Source organism: Cladophialophora immunda, assembly GCF_000835495.1.
Source record: "Cladophialophora immunda strain CBS 83496 unplaced genomic scaffold supercont1.2, whole genome shotgun sequence".
Lineage (NCBI taxonomy): Eukaryota > Fungi > Ascomycota > Eurotiomycetes > Chaetothyriales > Herpotrichiellaceae > Cladophialophora > Cladophialophora immunda.
In genome coordinates this window covers 905,709-921,424 of record NW_015622542.1, presented here as the reverse complement: position 1 = coordinate 921,424, position 15,716 = coordinate 905,709, and the positions used below count along the sequence as shown (strand labels likewise).

At 54.6% G+C, this 15,716-nt stretch overlaps 6 protein-coding genes across 7 annotated transcripts; 3 read left to right on the top strand and 3 right to left on the bottom strand.

The window, feature by feature from the left end:
* Nucleotides 1-376: 376 nt before the first annotated feature.
* On the top strand, nt 377-1,596 carry PV07_02666 (uncharacterized protein). Its single transcript, XM_016389295.1, has 3 exons — nt 377-534; nt 605-1,303; nt 1,360-1,596. The coding sequence occupies exons 1-3, from the start codon at nt 501-503 to the stop codon at nt 1,530-1,532; spliced, it is 906 nt and encodes a 301-aa protein (XP_016251197.1). The 5' UTR covers nt 377-500; the 3' UTR covers nt 1,533-1,596.
* A 509-nt stretch (nt 1,597-2,105) lies between these two features.
* Nucleotides 2,106-3,685, top strand: PV07_02665 (uncharacterized protein). Its single transcript, XM_016389294.1, has one exon. The coding sequence runs from the start codon at nt 2,161-2,163 to the stop codon at nt 3,397-3,399; it is 1,239 nt and encodes a 412-aa protein (XP_016251196.1). The 5' UTR covers nt 2,106-2,160; the 3' UTR covers nt 3,400-3,685.
* Nucleotides 3,686-3,960: 275 nt separating this feature from the next.
* Nucleotides 3,961-5,200, bottom strand: PV07_02664 (uncharacterized protein; the record flags this gene model as incomplete). Its single annotated transcript, XM_016389293.1, has 1 exon — nt 3,961-5,200. The coding sequence occupies one exon, from the start codon at nt 5,198-5,200 to the stop codon at nt 4,166-4,168; it is 1,035 nt and encodes a 344-aa protein (XP_016251195.1). The 3' UTR covers nt 3,961-4,165.
* Nucleotides 5,201-8,453: 3,253 nt separating this feature from the next.
* PV07_02663 (uncharacterized protein) lies at nt 8,454-9,494 on the top strand (the record flags this gene model as incomplete). The annotated part of the gene is made up of 3 exons (XM_016389292.1): nt 8,454-8,862; nt 8,977-9,149; nt 9,222-9,494. 3 exons carry the CDS (start codon nt 8,454-8,456, stop codon nt 9,492-9,494), a joined length of 855 nt encoding a protein of 284 aa, XP_016251194.1.
* On the bottom strand, nt 9,417-11,919 carry PV07_02662 (uncharacterized protein). Its single transcript, XM_016389291.1, has one exon. It carries the CDS (start codon nt 11,831-11,833, stop codon nt 11,111-11,113), a length of 723 nt encoding a protein of 240 aa, XP_016251193.1. The 5' UTR covers nt 11,834-11,919; the 3' UTR covers nt 9,417-11,110.
* A 41-nt stretch (nt 11,920-11,960) lies between these two features.
* On the bottom strand, nt 11,961-15,245 carry PV07_02661. 2 transcript variants are annotated; one of them, XM_016389290.1, is made up of 6 exons: nt 14,800-15,245; nt 14,276-14,676; nt 13,949-14,224; nt 13,427-13,891; nt 12,909-13,374; nt 11,961-12,862 (listed from the first exon to the last, which is right to left on the bottom strand). In XM_016389290.1, exons 1-6 carry the CDS (start codon nt 14,932-14,934, stop codon nt 12,512-12,514), a joined length of 2,094 nt encoding a protein of 697 aa, XP_016251192.1. In that variant the 5' UTR covers nt 14,935-15,245; the 3' UTR covers nt 11,961-12,511. The 2 variants fall into 2 exon arrangements, with proteins under 2 accessions (XP_016251192.1, XP_016251191.1); XM_016389289.1 differs by having other exon boundaries at nt 14,276-15,245.
* Between the last annotated feature and the right edge of the window lie 471 nt (nt 15,246-15,716).

Here is a 15,716-nt window from a genome sequence, read left to right as displayed (position 1 = left end):
TGACAACGTATGGCGCGAGTTCGGTCCAATGCAACTGCTGGCCATGTCTCCATCTCTCAAGAAAAAGCCCTAGGTAGCGCTATCAAGCATTACGGCAGCTTTCGAATCTCAGCCCTGCCGGGCAGGCCTCTGGACGCAGTGTTTGACCAGCTATGGGACAAAGTAATATATCCTATGGTTTGATTGATACTTATCCCGCCGTTTTCTTGGGGCTTCAGTCACTTTCCACCGGCACTTCGGCAATCTCGTGATTCTGCCTCTTGGTTCCAAACTTAAACAGCCTGAGATAATCGTATTTACGACACTCCCGTGCTCGGCATGTAACTAGTCAACGGGGTTTATTTGCCAGCTGGGAAAATCCGAAGAGGGATAAGAACAATAAAGGCCCTTGCAGGAGCCAGTATTCGATCGCATCTGGTCTACCCTGGAGCTAATTGGATCCAACCACATCGCTTCGTCGAAGTGTATCAGTATCCCTGCAGTTGCTCTTCCTCCCCGATATGGCAGCGTACCCACCTTTCGCGCCTCCAAATGGTGAGTTGGCCACAGGTCCTTTGCAAGATAAGATGCCGTCGGCGACGAATAGACTGGTGACCACGAATAGGTGCAAACTTCACTCAGACGATCCACAACGACACGTACCCTTTCATTGATTCCAGAGCCAAATCGAATCATACGGGAAGGGCTGTTTTCGTTTCTGGAGGCAATCGTGGGATCGGGAAAGCGATTGCCATATCATTTGCTCAATCTGGGGCGTCTTTCATTGGGCTAGGATGTCCTGACGGCTTTGGGGATCCTCCTGTCAACATTGAGATCGAAAATGCCGCGAAGAAATACGGAAGACCTCCTCCCACAGTTCTCCTGCTCCATTTGGACGTGACGGATGATGCGTCAGTTGCAGCCGCAGCCGCCAAAGTGCACGAGTCTTCACCCAGGCTGGACGTCTTGGTGAACAACGCCGGGTTCATGACACCGGCACTGCCCATAGTGGAAGCCAACAACGATTCGTGGTGGAAGACGTTTGAAGTCAATTTAAGAGGAATCTTCCTCATGTGCAAATATTTTACACCCCTCTTGACTTCGACGCCGGACGGCCTGAAGACACTTGTCAATGTCAACTCTGTGGCAGCGCACAACCTCCGCCCCGAGGCGAGTGCATATGGGACCTCCAAATTCGCCGCCTTGAAGTTCACCGAGTTTCTACTGGTGGAACAGAGGAAACAGGGACTGATCGCTTTCTCGGTGCATCCTGGCGGGGTCATGACGCAGCTGGCCGAAGCAATGCCTAAACAAACACACGCGAGTGAGTCGCCCACAACCAGTATTGCAAGATCATTTGGGATGTTGACCTCGTTTCAGCTTTTACGGACAGTCCGTCATTGGCCGGGGACACTATCGCCTTTCTCACTTGCGAAAGACGGGAATGGCTCGCCGGGAGGTATCTAAGCTGTACGTGGGACATGGAGGAGCTGCTTTCGAGGCAGAAAGAGATAGAGGAGGGTGACAAGTTAAAAGTGCGCCTTGTTCTGTAGTGCCATTCCTGGCAGAAGTTACAGGTGGAAGGTGCTGCCGCGCCGGTCAACAGCACGAAATATGGAAAGCTGTCACAAAAGCCACCTCCCTTTCAAAGCCAGTATGATCACAATAATCTTGACCATGTCGCATGCCACGACGATGCCAAAGATAAGACTGCTGTACTCCAGGCGACACACATACAGTGCGGAGAATCGTATGCCGTACAGCTAAGACACCAGAATGGTTAAATGAAACAAATCATGTTCACCTGGTGCGATGACCAAGGCGACGAAGACACAGTCGAACGGGCCTCCAGATGATTCAGACGATGATCAAATAGTCGAGGTCTACGTCAAAAAGGTACCCGGAATCGATTGAGGATCCCCCTCCTATTGACCTCATAACCCTCATTGCCCTATAAAAGCGGCAATGTTCCATATCGACGGATGTGGTGGAGCTGCGCCATGGTTGTCATGTGGAGACGCGCTGGTGCCTAATTTTGTAGCGAGTATTCGTGGCAGCGTCGTCCCGCTTTTCCTCGTATATACTTGTGTTTTCTATTATTCCCTTCTGGTTGTCGTCCTTTTCAGGTACGCGGCGCCAACACCCAGAACGCGTATCTCTTATCTATCTGGACATTTCGCCATGTCGACCGTCCGCTACTTCGACTCCATCCCCCACATTGTGCGCTATGGCATGCACGACGACAAAACGGGCAAGTCGTGGACGCTCTTCTACCGCAACGGCGTCCGCTTCAAAGTCCACGTCTCGAGCGAAGATGTCTCCGGGACCTCTTTCTCCGAGACGTGGCTCGAGCTGATCAAGCCGGTGGATGTGCACGATAGAACCAAGAGTTGGGTTCGCCGATGGGAGTCGTTGTGTGATTGTGTCATCACGCCCTGCTTGCCCTTGCTGGCAACCTTGGCCCCCAGCTCCCATCAATGGGTCACCTTGCACGACTACCTGCACACGCCGAGCTATGAGTTGAAGCTGGTCGCCGACGACCAGACGGCGGAGGTCGTGCCGGAAATCACCAGTGGACCGGTGGATCGGCCGTCCTACGAACACAGTCTGTTCAAGTTCTCGGAAATCAGCTTACTGCCTACGAATGTCCCCCAGTACCAGGCAGAAGAACTTCTCGTCCTCGGCCAAGAAAAGAACTGGCGCCGCCCGCCACACAATGTCCGCGCGCCGAACGGGGATGTCTTTTACTTCCGGCCTTGCAATAACGCGGCGAGGCATGTCAACACCGGGCGGATCACCAACAACTCCCTCGACATCATCAACGCGTACTCACGGTTGCATTCGGAGTCGACTGAGGTCTTGCCCGCTGGGTCAGCCGAAGCAGTTAATATTCCAAAGCTACGGGGCATTGTCATCAGCCACGCCAATGCAGAGCCAGGAGAAAGTTCTCTGCCTTCGGCGTCAGGCGATGGACAAGCCAGGCAAGCAGACGACCAGCCGCGTTGCGCGGGGATCGTCTTGACCTATGTGTCAGGTGCGAAGTCCCTGGCAGATGTGACGAAGCTCTTCAACCACCCGGAGCAGACAACCGACCTCTCGGAGTATAAAGAGAAGTGGAAAGAGCAAATTGCGGCCGGGATCCGACATCTGCATGCTCACCGCATCACCGTCGGGGGTCGGTCTGATCCGAGACCATGGTACTTGATCAACCAACATACCGTTTACATTGCGAACATTGGCGGTGCCGACAAGTCCGACAGCGTTCCCGGAATGGAGCTCAAAGACGCAGACGCTTGGTTGATGCTGGAAGGAGGCTGCACAGTACATCCCTCTCCGGAGCAGGAAGCATTCGACGATCTGAAATTCGAGGAAGAGAAAGCCATGGACTGGACCGCTCTAGAGAAGGTATTTCAATTCTGATCGGTACGAGAAGGGTCGGTGGATGCCGCTCCTAAGCAGGCAAAACATACTCGCGTGCAGGCAGGGATGGCAATCTGGGAAGCTGTGGCTCTGGCGATTTCTAGTCAGCCCCAGAAGACGTGTCTCAAGTGAAGGATGGTCAGAAGGTCAGACACACTCAGATGAAATGGTAAATTTTTCGGGGGAGGGGGCAGCGTCAATATGCTAAGATTCAAGAATATTCAAGCCTTGGTTTTCGGTTCGCTTGAGAGTGATCCGTAAATGTTGAGGCAGCACGAAAGAGTCGGAGAACTAGAAACAAGTCCTCAAAAGCAGGTCCAAATGCCTCAACATGAACTGCTGAATGCATTACAGCCTCCCTCCTCGGCCATCCGGCTGTATCCAAACTCTGCCTCTGGAAAGGGAATCACGCGAGGACTCCACATGTATCCAGCCATGGCTCTTTTGCTACCGTACCAGGGCATAGACCTTGACTCTCACTGCGGGTCCTGCCTCCGCAGTCTAGAAAATGCTTGTAGTGGCCCAAAATGCTTGTTGCCACCGCGTCCGAGAACGAATGGGCGGGTGGCTCTGTGTCGGATATAGGAGCGAATCATTATGCAGCGTGTGCTACTATCAGTCCCTTGAGATGCCATAAGCACCGTTTCGCTCATGTGGACGGTTTTTGGACCAGTACTTGACAAATATGCCATTGCTACTTCACCGTTACTACACCCGTAGTTCAACGTCCTCGTGTCCACGGTTGCCGAGTGCAACCCAAAGATCTTTATCTCTGGGACAAAGACGCCAATAAAGTCTGGACAGACGGCCGATCCTGTGGTTCAGGCACTAGCATCGAGGCAACCATGTCCCTTGCGTTAGCCGGCAGTCGTTGTAGGAGGTGCATGGCTCCAGTGGAACAAGTGTGAAATCGAACCGTTGATTTGTCCCAGTTAGGACAATGGTGTGAGCTGAACCCGTCATCGAGGGGCTGCGGTGTCACGTAGGCTTGGTAGCGGGGGTCGTCGATTGAAGCAGACGACCATGGAACCGATCCCGTCATCATGGCAAAGAACAAAACCCCGAGGGCCCACACATCGGCTTTCGCCTTGTCGAACTCGAGCTGCGTGAAGACGTCAGGCGGCATGTAAGCCGTGGTGCCGTAGTCTCCAGGGACGACGTTGACCGCGTCTGCCGAGCCTGGGGTTTCTGTGGGACAGCCGGAGAAGGTGGCGGCACCAAAGTCGATCAGCTTGGGTCGTCCGTCGGCCGTCAAAAGGACGTTCTCTAGCTTGAGATCTCCATGTGCGATGCCCAGAGCATGCATATGCTCGACGGCTTCGACAACGCTGCGGAATATCTCTGTGAGCGACTGCGCGCCGATTGATCGATGCTCCTTTGCCAGGCTCCGGGGACAGAACTCCGTCACCAGAAACCAGGTCAAGGAACCTTCTTCCAGGAGGAGGTCAAAAGACTCTGAGATGCCAGGATGGCCGTTCAGGAGAGTTCCGAGATGATACTCAAGCTTGATTCTTTGAGTCAAAAGGTCATGTCGATCTTCATCTTCGGCGGCGTTGTGGAACCGCTTGACCGCTACCGTCGCATTGTCGGCGTGCCGCAGAAGCAGAAGCACAGAGCCCGATGTGCCAGAACCAAGTTCTCTCGCTGTAGTCCCATAGTCCAACTCCAGGTCGCGCGGGAGTGCGGTGTAAGGAATCTGGGAGTAGTCAAGCCAGCATCGGGAGGTGGGGCTTGCTGAGCAGCAAATGAAGTCGACCAGGACCAGGGCGAGGAAGAGCACGATCCGGGAATGTCTGCTCATGATCGGTCAGCTGGTAGCGACCATGGTTCTGAGGGAATGGGTGATAAGCTAATATTGGGCGAGGAGTCCATATGTACGAGTCGACCTGCTGAACCGGATTCCCGCATTGCTGCTTGCTGTCCTGCGTCTCCACCGCTATGGATCTCGTCGGCGCGCCGGTGACAGGTCAGCTTCGCACATCCTCGCCGTTTTGGAATGCTCACGGCCCCAAGAATCCTTTGTGGAGGCGTTTTCAGGCCCTCAATGCGGGTATCCGCGCCGAGGAGGTCTTCTCTGCAACCACCAGGCTGTTCACAAGGGCTTTCAGGAGCGAGATAGCGAGGTAGGACGAGATATCGCTGCATAACCACACCCCCAAAGGAGCTCTGAGCGACAACAGACTACGTCGGCAGTCGAAAGAACATCTCGACGACGCCTTACACCGCCCTGCTCGCTCGGCTTTCGCGTGCCCTTTTTCCTAATACAGTCACATCCCCGTATATACCCGGTGGACAAGACCTCGGGAGTGGCCGGGGGCCCGACGCCTCTGGTCCTTCCCAGCGCGGCCTAGCGTGTCACGGAAAGGGCTGTGGCCCCTTTTCTCACACGACATAGAGCTATATTCGCAGATACTTCTACATAATACCACATCCAATACATTTTCTCGCTTGCCTAGTGGCTTCTTTGATCCGTCATGGTTGATTCGATGCATAAGCTGTTGTCTGAGCTTGGCCCAATGGCCTTGATTTCGTTGGAGCTGCCTTGAATCCTTTTGGTGGAGACGCATTGGGGGCAGAATGGGTTACAAACGGCATCACAGGATACTCGAATCTTCAAAACTGTGAGCCGACCTTGACTGTGAATATAGAGGAAACTAGGCTGTGTGCCCTCATCGAGACCTTGTCGAGCTCGTCGCCACCTCAAGTCCCACGCAGACCGTGTACTGAGTCTCGGTGGCGCCAACTTGGAGCTCAACCGAGGTGACACAGCGTTAGAGGTCTAGAATCGTGAACGAGGTCCACATCCGACAGACAACAGGTCTTCTCAACTGCGTGAGCTGATGCAATGTACAGACCATAGCGCCAGAGTGCATCCAGCTAGCCTATCTTGGATAGACCTTTGCGCCCGCCATTCTGTGATCGACTTGGAGCGACTCCGGTCTTTTTGTGCCATCCACCAGGGGGAGGCAGCCTCTTTGCTTACATTCTGTGTGGAGAAGCAAGCCCTGTGCGACCGACCTTAGCGACGTTCGTTTCTGCTGATCATACCTGCTAGATTGCCGAGGTCACCCAATGCCATGTCATCCGAGTACTTGCGCAGTGGCGCTATTCCAGAACGTCCCACTCCCTGGCTGATGGTTATGGAATAGAGCGTGAAACCGCGGGTTTCATTGGCGCAAAGAGCCCTTTTGACTTCGGCCGTACGTTTTCAACCTCAGACGACATGGCCTCTTGGATTCAACTTGACCGCAATCGGCAAGCACTCGGTGCTGCTCCCAGGCATGGACGCATGAAGTCGACGTTTGCCTCGGAATCTCTTCGCACTCTGCTCAGCATCCATGATCCGGCTCTCTCCAGAGCATATGCAGCCCTCTCGCGGATGGGTGTCACAAAGAACTCAGCTTGGTCGGCCCACCTGGACTTACACCGTCGAGCTAATGCTGTCGCCCGAATGTACGGCGCGATGACACTCTGCCATGGGCAGGGGAGCATTCAAAGGATGAACTTCGTCATAGCCTACAGCCCAGGCGCTCTCCAGGCTGACGGAGTGGATCTGACGAACCATCGACGATGGTCCTCTCTGAAAGACACCAAGCCCGTCAGGCTTTCCGTCAACGGTGGCGGGTGCTGAGAGTATATATACGACGAATCTCTCTTCGATGCCTCCTGACTTTTAATCTTCTCCTTTCAATCTCACCGGTCGCGTTTGGAACCACATCGTCAGCAAACATGAAGTTCTTGCAAGTGACTTCTCTCCTTACGCTGCTTGCGGCATCGGCCTCAGCCTTGCCGACCGCCCCTGCGATCGACGCTTTGAGTGAGTGTTTTGGAAGCTGATGGCGGATGACCATGCTGACGACAGTATCAGAGGCTCGCACTGCGGCGTTGATGGGAGCCGCGAAGCGTGAAACGGACATCTACCACGCTACGATCAAGCGTTCTCCAGAGACCGACATCTACCACGCGACAGCGAAGCGCTCTCCCGAGACCGACATCTACCACGCCACGATCAAGCGCTCGCCCGAGCCTGAGACCGATATCTACCATGCTACAATCAAGCGTTCCCCAGAGACCGACATCTATCATGCAACTGCCAAACGCTCTCCAGAGACCGACATCTACCACGCTACGATCAAGCGCTAGACAACGCCCTGATCTACGGACTAACAAGTACGGGGGAAGTACCGAGTGAGTTTGCGCTATGCCATCTATCCATACTCCATCCAGATTCCTCTGCTGACCAAGAAAAAAAAAAGGCACTTTTCCGCAGCTAGGCGTGAGAAACGGGGACGAGTGTCAGTCGTTCACTATTACATCTTTGGGAGGACGGAAGGGGGGAAGGGGAATTTTCCAGCAAGAGCTTAACACGGACGTCGCCCCTCGGCGGCGGGATGGAAGTTGCCCAATAGATGCTATTCAGCACTCTCGCGAGCCTTCAAACGAACCCAGAAAAAAAAAGTAGAAGAATCTTCTTCGGTGGTAGAGTTCGAGGCACTCTTTGGAGAGTCTCTAGCATATGGTGGAAGACCATGTCTCTAAGTCTCCTCTAATAAACCGGCGTAGAGTGACCTTCTGGTAGCATCAAGACGTGGCATTCTGTAGCTAATTGCCGCCCCCTAAGTCGGGTTTGAGCTCGTAATCCGTAAGGGAGGAGGAGGAGGAGGAGGAGGAGGAGAAGCACCAGGCGACGTAGTAGCTATAGAAGCCATTCTAGTTTCGTCCCACCCATTCTCCTTGGATCGTAGATGGGCATCCAAGGCTCGCCCGTTCGACGCGCATCATCCCACCCAGACTATACCGGCCAGCCATTCCGTCCACGTCAGACATTGAGTGATTCGTATAGATCCAGGTCGACTTCCTTGCCCCGGGGCGTTCTGTGTTCCCCCACTTGTCCCTCGCCCGCCACGTTGTGTCAGCACACATACACACACACATACATATATTTCTCTCTAGAGCGAGAGTCCATCTTTCCTGTTCCTTCTCTCTCTTCCCCTTCGTAGCCGACGAGCCGCTTTCCTGATTTTCTTTCGCGCTGTCGTCAATCGTCAATCCAGATGTCCTCTTCGGAGTCCTCGCCCAGATCCTCAGACGACACCCTCGTCAGGCACCACTCCCCCTCCTCATCGCAGTCTTCCACTTCGCCCACTGACGAGAAGCCACGCCGCCACGGCCTCCGTCTCCACCCTGCGTCTTCGACCTTGGCTAACCTGCTCCGGCGCAGGGACCCGGACGAAGATGACGAGGACGCCGGCGCAGGGTACCTGATGCGCGACCCGCGCGCCCACCGGATCCAGAAGCTGCTGCTCGGGTGCATCGGGGTGCTCTCGATCCTGTGCGCGGCGCTCACCGTCGCCGTGGTGAAACTCAGCGTCACGCCCAACGACGTCTTCCGCCACGTCCCCGAGGCCAGGGCTGAAGTGATCCACACGCCCGGCGTGATGCCCCCGATCCTGGGGCCCGAATGTATGTTGTCGATCGACCACTCCATCCATCCATCTTTCCCTGCTTCCCTCGGTGCTTTTGACACAACTGTGGGCGTGTACATGTGCTTGAGCTGACACTTGCCAAACCGACCAGTCACGAAAAAGACGGTGCTCTTCCAACGTAACGAGTCGTTCATGGGCTTCAAGGACAAGGCGTACCCTGCATGGCACGAAATCCTGCATCGTGCACGCCACGGCCGCGTGGCATTTGACAGCATGCCCGGCGAGTTCTACGGCGTTGCCGGATACCATCAGCTGCACTGCGTGGTATGTTGCTTTTCTTCCTTTCCAGAATCTTGTCTTTTGTTCCTGGCCGTTTGCTAACGCGGTGATACACAGTGGCTCCTCCAGTGGGCCGTCGACTACTCGGTCCGCGGCATCGTGCCCGACGAGTTGACCGCCGACCACATGTTCCACTGCACCGAGTACCTGCGCCAGTCGGTCATGTGCTACGCGGACCCGACGCTGGAGAGGCGCTTCGAGGGCATCCTGGGGCCCTTCAGCGCCAACAACACCCACGTCTGCGGCGACTGGGACAAGTTGATGGATTGGGCCGACGACCATATCTATCTCGGACCGTATCTCAATCCCACCACGAAGTTGCCACCCTAGAGCTCGCGGTCAAGGCAAGGGGAAGGGTGTCTCACATAGTCATAGAGGCGGATAGATCTGATATTGTCGTCCGTGTTTGCAATAGCAGTGTCTCTCTACAAAATTTTGATTCGTCTATCCTCGATCTCGCTTTTGCCATGGAAGTTCTGACGCTCCTTGGGTGGAGTCTTGTTCGCCTTAGAGTCGATAAGCAGCTCCGCTGCTGTACAGGGAAGTTTTCGCGAGGAGCAATGCAGCGACTTGATAAACGCTGCTTGCACTTGGGGAAAGCCTAGCAGAAAAAAGGCACAACTGTCGTGGCCAGCGATTCGTGCTCTTCCTCCATCAGAGTCTCTGTTCGTTTGTGCGGACCCTATCTTTGTCACGACGGGCACATTTGCAGAATAACACATTGACAGTTCAAGCCACGGGGTCTCGATGGGAGGGCTCTTTCCTTGCTTCAATTCTGACGCTTCTTTCCATCAGAAGTCCATGTGCTATGCCATGTAGTTGAGGATGTTTGGCTGCGGTTCCCACCCAGTTGTTTACTTTACCTTAGTGGCAGCCCCAGGCAAAGCGTAGGCACAGTCCAGTGGAGCGCGAGAGTCAGAGAAACAACAGGGAAGGGAAAGAAATACTGTTGTATTACGCTCTTCGTCGCTCCGTGCTGCCCAGCACATAGGATCGAGGATTGACGTAGGTGGGATGCACTATCTTGACGTAGCCCGGGCTCTTGTTTCATCTCCTACCTCGAAGGCCCTAGACGTCCGACAGGGTTGTAGTCATCTGCGGTACGTCAAGGGCAAGAGGTGTGAGAAAATCAGAGCGTGTCCAGCGGATTCACTGGTAATGGTGTGCTGATTGCTGCCTGAATTCGTGTGCGAGTGACAACCATGGATGGAGGCGAGAAGAGGTTGGCAAGCTTGAAGGAGTCTGTGAACAAATTTTGGACTCGGACATGCGTCGAGATTCAAGATGGTCGGAGACAGCGATAGAGACCCAGTCGCATCGCACGCCTTTGGTGCCATCGACCCCGAGTGAGATCGGTCGCTTCACGCCAAGTCGACGCACATAATGAACGCCACCACGATACTTCTGCGTGCTGGAGACGGTCGTCTGTTGAGATTCTTGCACCCAAACTAAAAGCCATGCGCGACAACATCAATCTTGGGTAGCTGCTGACCATCACGCCACTCCGCCTTTTGGCGACTGAGTGGATTGAAGCGTGAAAGTAGTCGTAGAAGCATGTGCTGGATTTTGGTCGTCCAGCCGCGAAGCCACCCGCCTCCTGCCACCATCAGAATCAGGATTGAAGCACACCAATCGTGTCCAGTGTTGGTTTCCTGATATCTTCAAAGGGAGCTCGATCATGGCGGGCTCGTGAGGAACCACTTCCAGAAAGTCGGCGGCTTCACTGTTGAACTCAAGATTAGTTGATGTGCAGCTCAGGAACAGGTAGTCCAATGAGCTTGTAGGATCCCTTCAGCTTCCTAGATCTATATCCAATGCTGAAGCATCGATCGGGGTGAGGGTTGGATCCGGTTGCAATTCCATAACCCTTCCTCTCCGTACAGGTGAAGTGAAGGCGTGCCGCACCAGTCTAAAGGATGTCATAGTCGGTCTCTTCGATGCCGTCTTCACGCAGCTGGAAAGTACTGTGGCGGCTGCCCCTGTTGCATCGGTCTATCCGGACCAACTGCCACTCCACTGGCACCCACATTAGGTACGCTCTTACTCCGTCCGTGGAACGCCATCATGATATCATCCTTGTCCGCTTCGACATCTGGATCCCGCTGGCTGGGTCTCTGTCTCCTCTTCATCCGTACCCGCTCCCTGGCGAACTTCAGCTGGTCCAGTGTTTCCTTGACAGCCTGTCTCTCCGCGCCATCCTCGTCGGTCTGGGTGAGCTTGGTGTCCGACTCGGCGATCAACGCGTCGAGGTCTTTCTCCTCGGCGCCCAACTTGCGCAGGCGCTGGCACTCTTCCTCCCACCAGAACAGCATCCCGACCAGCTCCTTCTGCCGATAGATGTTCAGCAGGGCCAGCTGATGGGGGAACCTGGGCCCGATTTTGTGCGTGTCCACCAATCCGTCTTCTCTTAATATCTCGTTCTTTTTCAGCTTTGCGTAGACCCTCTTGCTCACGCCCTCCGAGTCGACAACGCCCGCGACATAGAACGATCGCTCGTCAAGTGTATAGGGGTCGGCGGAGGCGATTTGATGCATGTAGCACATGTCCCGGCGGTAGCCCGTCAGGTCGAGTGTGCGGGAGGGGGTTTCGTCGGCGAAGAAGTTTGGGACGGCGGCATGCGCGAAGCGGGTGAAGGAGAAGCCAAGGGAACCGTTGCGCTTGCGATACATGTTGCTCTGGGAGGATTCTACGCTACAGGCCCAAGACTTAGTCGATATGGTAGCGTATGGTCTGCGGACGGAGCAAGTTCAGTGCGCGAGACACAACGAAACGGAGGAAACGCGGGGCATGTTGGTCCATCAGGCGAAGGCGCGGAGCATATCAAGGCTCGGCAGTGCCGGGAAGCAGAGGGACGATTTCACCCAAGATACAGCCTCACATGCACCTCCACAGTCAGCATGGGCCGCGCATCTGATTTCTGAGCAATTACAACAATAGCCACGTGTTTGTACATGATTGTGTCATTGGCCGTTACTCGAGTTTGTGAAGAAAACGAAACCGCCGTGGCCCATCCATCCGCCATGTTGACTCGGATGTACAGAGTCGGAGACTGGCTTGCATGCGGCATGTATATCAACAAGTCTGCCGCCGCTCCCAAGTCCTCGTGTTCTCTTGCTCTTGCTTCTACTCTTTCTCTTGTTGTTTGTTCTCTCTATCCCTCTTCTGAGGGATCCAGTATTCCCAGTCTAGTCGCCTCCAGCCACAGCCCGGTCGGCGGGAATTAGGAAATTGTTGACCCATGTGTTGCAGTCTGTTGTAGATGCCTGAAGTTTGAATGAGTGAGTAGGAGAATAAAGGTTGAAGCCGTTTCGCCCGCAACGCCCACACATAGAGTTACAAGACGTCCATCAAGTGGAGAGGTGCCGCGGTAACCGTGGCTCGTCATCTTTATATGGTTCTCCGGCAGCCTCTCGGGCCAGGTCGTTGATCCATCTCTCGTTCGGTTTCAGTGACTTTCCGCCTGCCACGCTGGAGGCAAGGTACATCCAACTGAGGGCGTTCCCAACGGTGTGCACTTCGTCACTGACATGTGTCCTTGCATATTCGCTCATGCGGGTGTACAGGTCCTTGTCGTTGACCAGGTTGTATAGATGCTTCGCAACAGTCTCGTGATCGCCACGTTGGACAAGGTAACCGCTCTTGCCGTCCTCCACCTGAAGCGGAATACCACCGGCGAGGGTCGCAATGATTGGTTTGCCCTAGTAAACTCTTAGCAACGACTCATCAAAATGGAATATAACCTACATTTACCTTATGCAAAGCTTCCGAGACCTTGACTTCGAATCCCTCTCGTGTTGATAGCTGCAGAGCGACGGTGCAAAGCGACATGATGGCGTTCAAGATCTGATCGCTCGGGCCCAGTCGAACGACAATGATGTCCTCGACCAAGTCGGGGAACTCTGTTAGAATCAAACTCATGGTCTCTTCATAGATCAGCGTCGCATCAGGATCGTCCACCGACCCGTGCCCACAGAGCACCAACTGGTGGATCTTCTCCTTGGGTTTGTCTTTCACCATCTCTCGGAACTTGGCGTAGCTCCTGATAACGTCGGGAATCCCCTTTGAGGGATCAAACCGCGCGATTTGTGTGAAGTAGCCGCGGTCCGGGTATGCAAGCTGCGGGAGACTTTGCGCCTGACAAACCTGCCTGAGAATATGCAAGTAATACTGCAGATCCCAGTCATCCATGGTCTTGTTAAGACCGTCAAGCCTACACGTTCAGTCAGACCCCTCACAACGCTCGGTTCTGCTTATGAACTTACCAGTCGGTGGTTGCTGGAAGCCAGCCTAGAGTCTCCTTGCGAACATCAGGTGGGACGAAGGACCGCACCGGATGGCTGAGGAAGATGTCGGCCTGTTTGATGCTAGACCACATATTGCGCCAAACATGCTGAGCGGCGCTGCCGTCCTCGAGGACCAGGTCGTCGCGGACTTCAATATGGCATCGGAAAATGATCGGCCGCTCTGGTGCCAGCTTCTTCGCAATGGGAATGAGCTCTGGCATCTGAGGGTCGTCGATGATGATGACGTCGGCACCGCCGTCCTCGGGAGCAAGAAGTGGCCCTCCCTCGCCGAGCCAGTACCGATCGGCATTGTCGACAATCCACTCTTTGATTTTGCCTAGCTGCTCGTCTGATGCTCGAATTTCGGGAGGAACGGCTCCCTGCAAGATATTGTGATTTGTTTTGGTGATTCGGAAAACGTCGGGTCTGGGTTTGGGCACAAACCTAGAGAACATGAAAGATAAGTACGAGGCATGTCGATCAGAAAGAAACTAGACATACCACTCGACGTTCACGTTGTAGAGTCGCAGGAATCGAAGCAGAGCGTGTCGCATCAGAGCCACTCCGCCTCCCTGGGGTGTTGCGCTGAAAAAGACAACTCTGAGCTTGCGGTCGACAACGTCTTGGATGTGTTTCTGCACCGCCCGCCAGGTTGGCTCTCGGACGGATGCCTTGTAGTCGTCGATGGTGGTCAGCTGAATAGTACCTCCCAAATCGACTTCGACTTGGTTCTGGAAGCTGATCGACAAACGCGGTTGCTTCGTAGGAGCATATAGGCTGACAAAAGTTACAACTAAGTCGCGGGTATTGGGTAGGGTCACAACTTACGCGAGACACTTCCTGGCTGCTGAATCGGCAATTTCATCCACCCGTTGAGATCTCACTCCTCTGCTGCCAGCCTGTACAAGCGGGTTGGACGTGACCAACATAGGTACAATGTCCAGCTCGGACCAAAGCCTCGAGCATAAGTTTGGGCTCTTTTCGTGAACGCTCGCAATGACTCCGGCACCGAGAATCTTGCACACATGTTGCCTCCTGTAGTGGGACAGCTCCTCAATGATGTGGTCTGCCACCCAGTCGCCATCTCCACTCCTCTCGCGCTCTTCCTCTTCGTCCAGGGAGATGCGATGAACCGCGAAGTCAATGCCATACGTTCCATCATGGATCGCAATCCCAATCTTGAGTGCTCTGTCGCTTTCTTCTTCGATGGCAAGGCCAGCCCAGTACTCCTGTGAGTGAGAAGGCAAAGTTAAAAGCGGTTTTGAGTAATGGACCAGCGAGCCGAGATCCACAGCAAATGGACGTAGGACGTCTTTCACGGGGGTTTCTGTCGATGTTAGGAATGGACTTACACTGAGGGTGGTTCCAATGTCGAAGCGGTCAGGGAGTTTGATGCTCAGTGATCGGGTCCGGCGGCGGTTGAGGGCCCATTTGCCTTGGAACTCGTGGTGAACCTGGGTGCTAAAGCTCCTGCCTGGATCGCCCATGGTGTAGGAGCCTGCTTATGGGGGGGGTGTCGTTGTTTGTTCTGTGATGGTTTGGTAGAGACACAATCAGCCACGGGGCATGGTCTCGGTTTATATCCAGTTGTTGGGTTACGGTGAAGCAACGAATCGTCAACACTATGTCTCGACTGGTGCTGGACTGTGAGCGAAAATGAGAAAAAAAGGAACAACGAAGCGTCGACGGCTGGCAGTGACGTCGCATCAAAGTCATGAGCCAGTCACCACCAGGATCAGCCACTGGATGAGCCACTGGGTTGTGAGCTGCGAGATACGGACGGGATCCTTGTCACCCGCCCTCGGCAATGCACCTGAGACTTTCCAAGCGGGCGAGGCGAGCTTATGCGAGAAAAATGGCCGTGGTCGGTAACCATCACCTGATGTTTCAACGGCGCAGGCCCAACTCATTTCCGCTTTGGTCAAAGGGGGCGCTGCTGGGAGCTGGCAGCTCAGGCTTAGAGCTCGTGTCGCCTACGTGGAGAGCTCGTGTTTGCTGAGATGATGCCTACAGGTCAAGCATGCTGCCTCAGCGTGGTGCGCCTCGGCCAACAACATTCAACGACAGCAGACTACCAAGGCGGTGCAGTCGGTCACAAGGATCGACGAGGCGCCTGCTCAAACGTCCCAATCGTATTCGGCTCTTGTGCTCCGCTCAACTTCGTCGCCTCCCCGGATCTACTACTAATCTCCCGTGCCTGGCGCTTCATGATCTCATCTGGATACAGCATGCAGCCAATACCGGAGCATGGATGCATTGTGGCAGCTCC

Coding starts and splice junctions, on each gene's coding strand:
- PV07_02666 (XM_016389295.1), top strand. CDS start 501: ATGGCAGCGTACCCACCTTTCGCGCCTCCAAATG. Junction 535..604: donor ACCTTTCGCGCCTCCAAATG/GTGAGTTGGCCA, acceptor GACCACGAATAG/GTGCAAACTTCACTCAGACG. Junction 1,304..1,359: donor GCCTAAACAAACACACGCGA/GTGAGTCGCCCA, acceptor ACCTCGTTTCAG/CTTTTACGGACAGTCCGTCA.
- PV07_02665 (XM_016389294.1), top strand. CDS start 2,161: ATGTCGACCGTCCGCTACTTCGACTCCATCCCCCACATTGTGCGCTAT.
- PV07_02662 (XM_016389291.1), bottom strand. CDS start 11,833: ATGTATCGCAAGCGCAACGGTTCCCTTGGCTTCTCCTTCACCCGCTTC.
- PV07_02661 (XM_016389289.1), bottom strand. CDS start 14,934: ATGGGCGATCCAGGCAGGAGCTTTAGCACCCAGGTTCACCACGAGTTC. Junction 13,892..13,948: donor TACAACGTGAACGTCGAGTG/GTATGTCTAGTT, acceptor CATGTTCTCTAG/GTTTGTGCCCAAACCCAGAC. Junction 12,863..12,908: donor AAGCTTTGCATAAGGTAAAT/GTAGGTTATATT, acceptor AGAGTTTACTAG/GGCAAACCAATCATTGCGAC.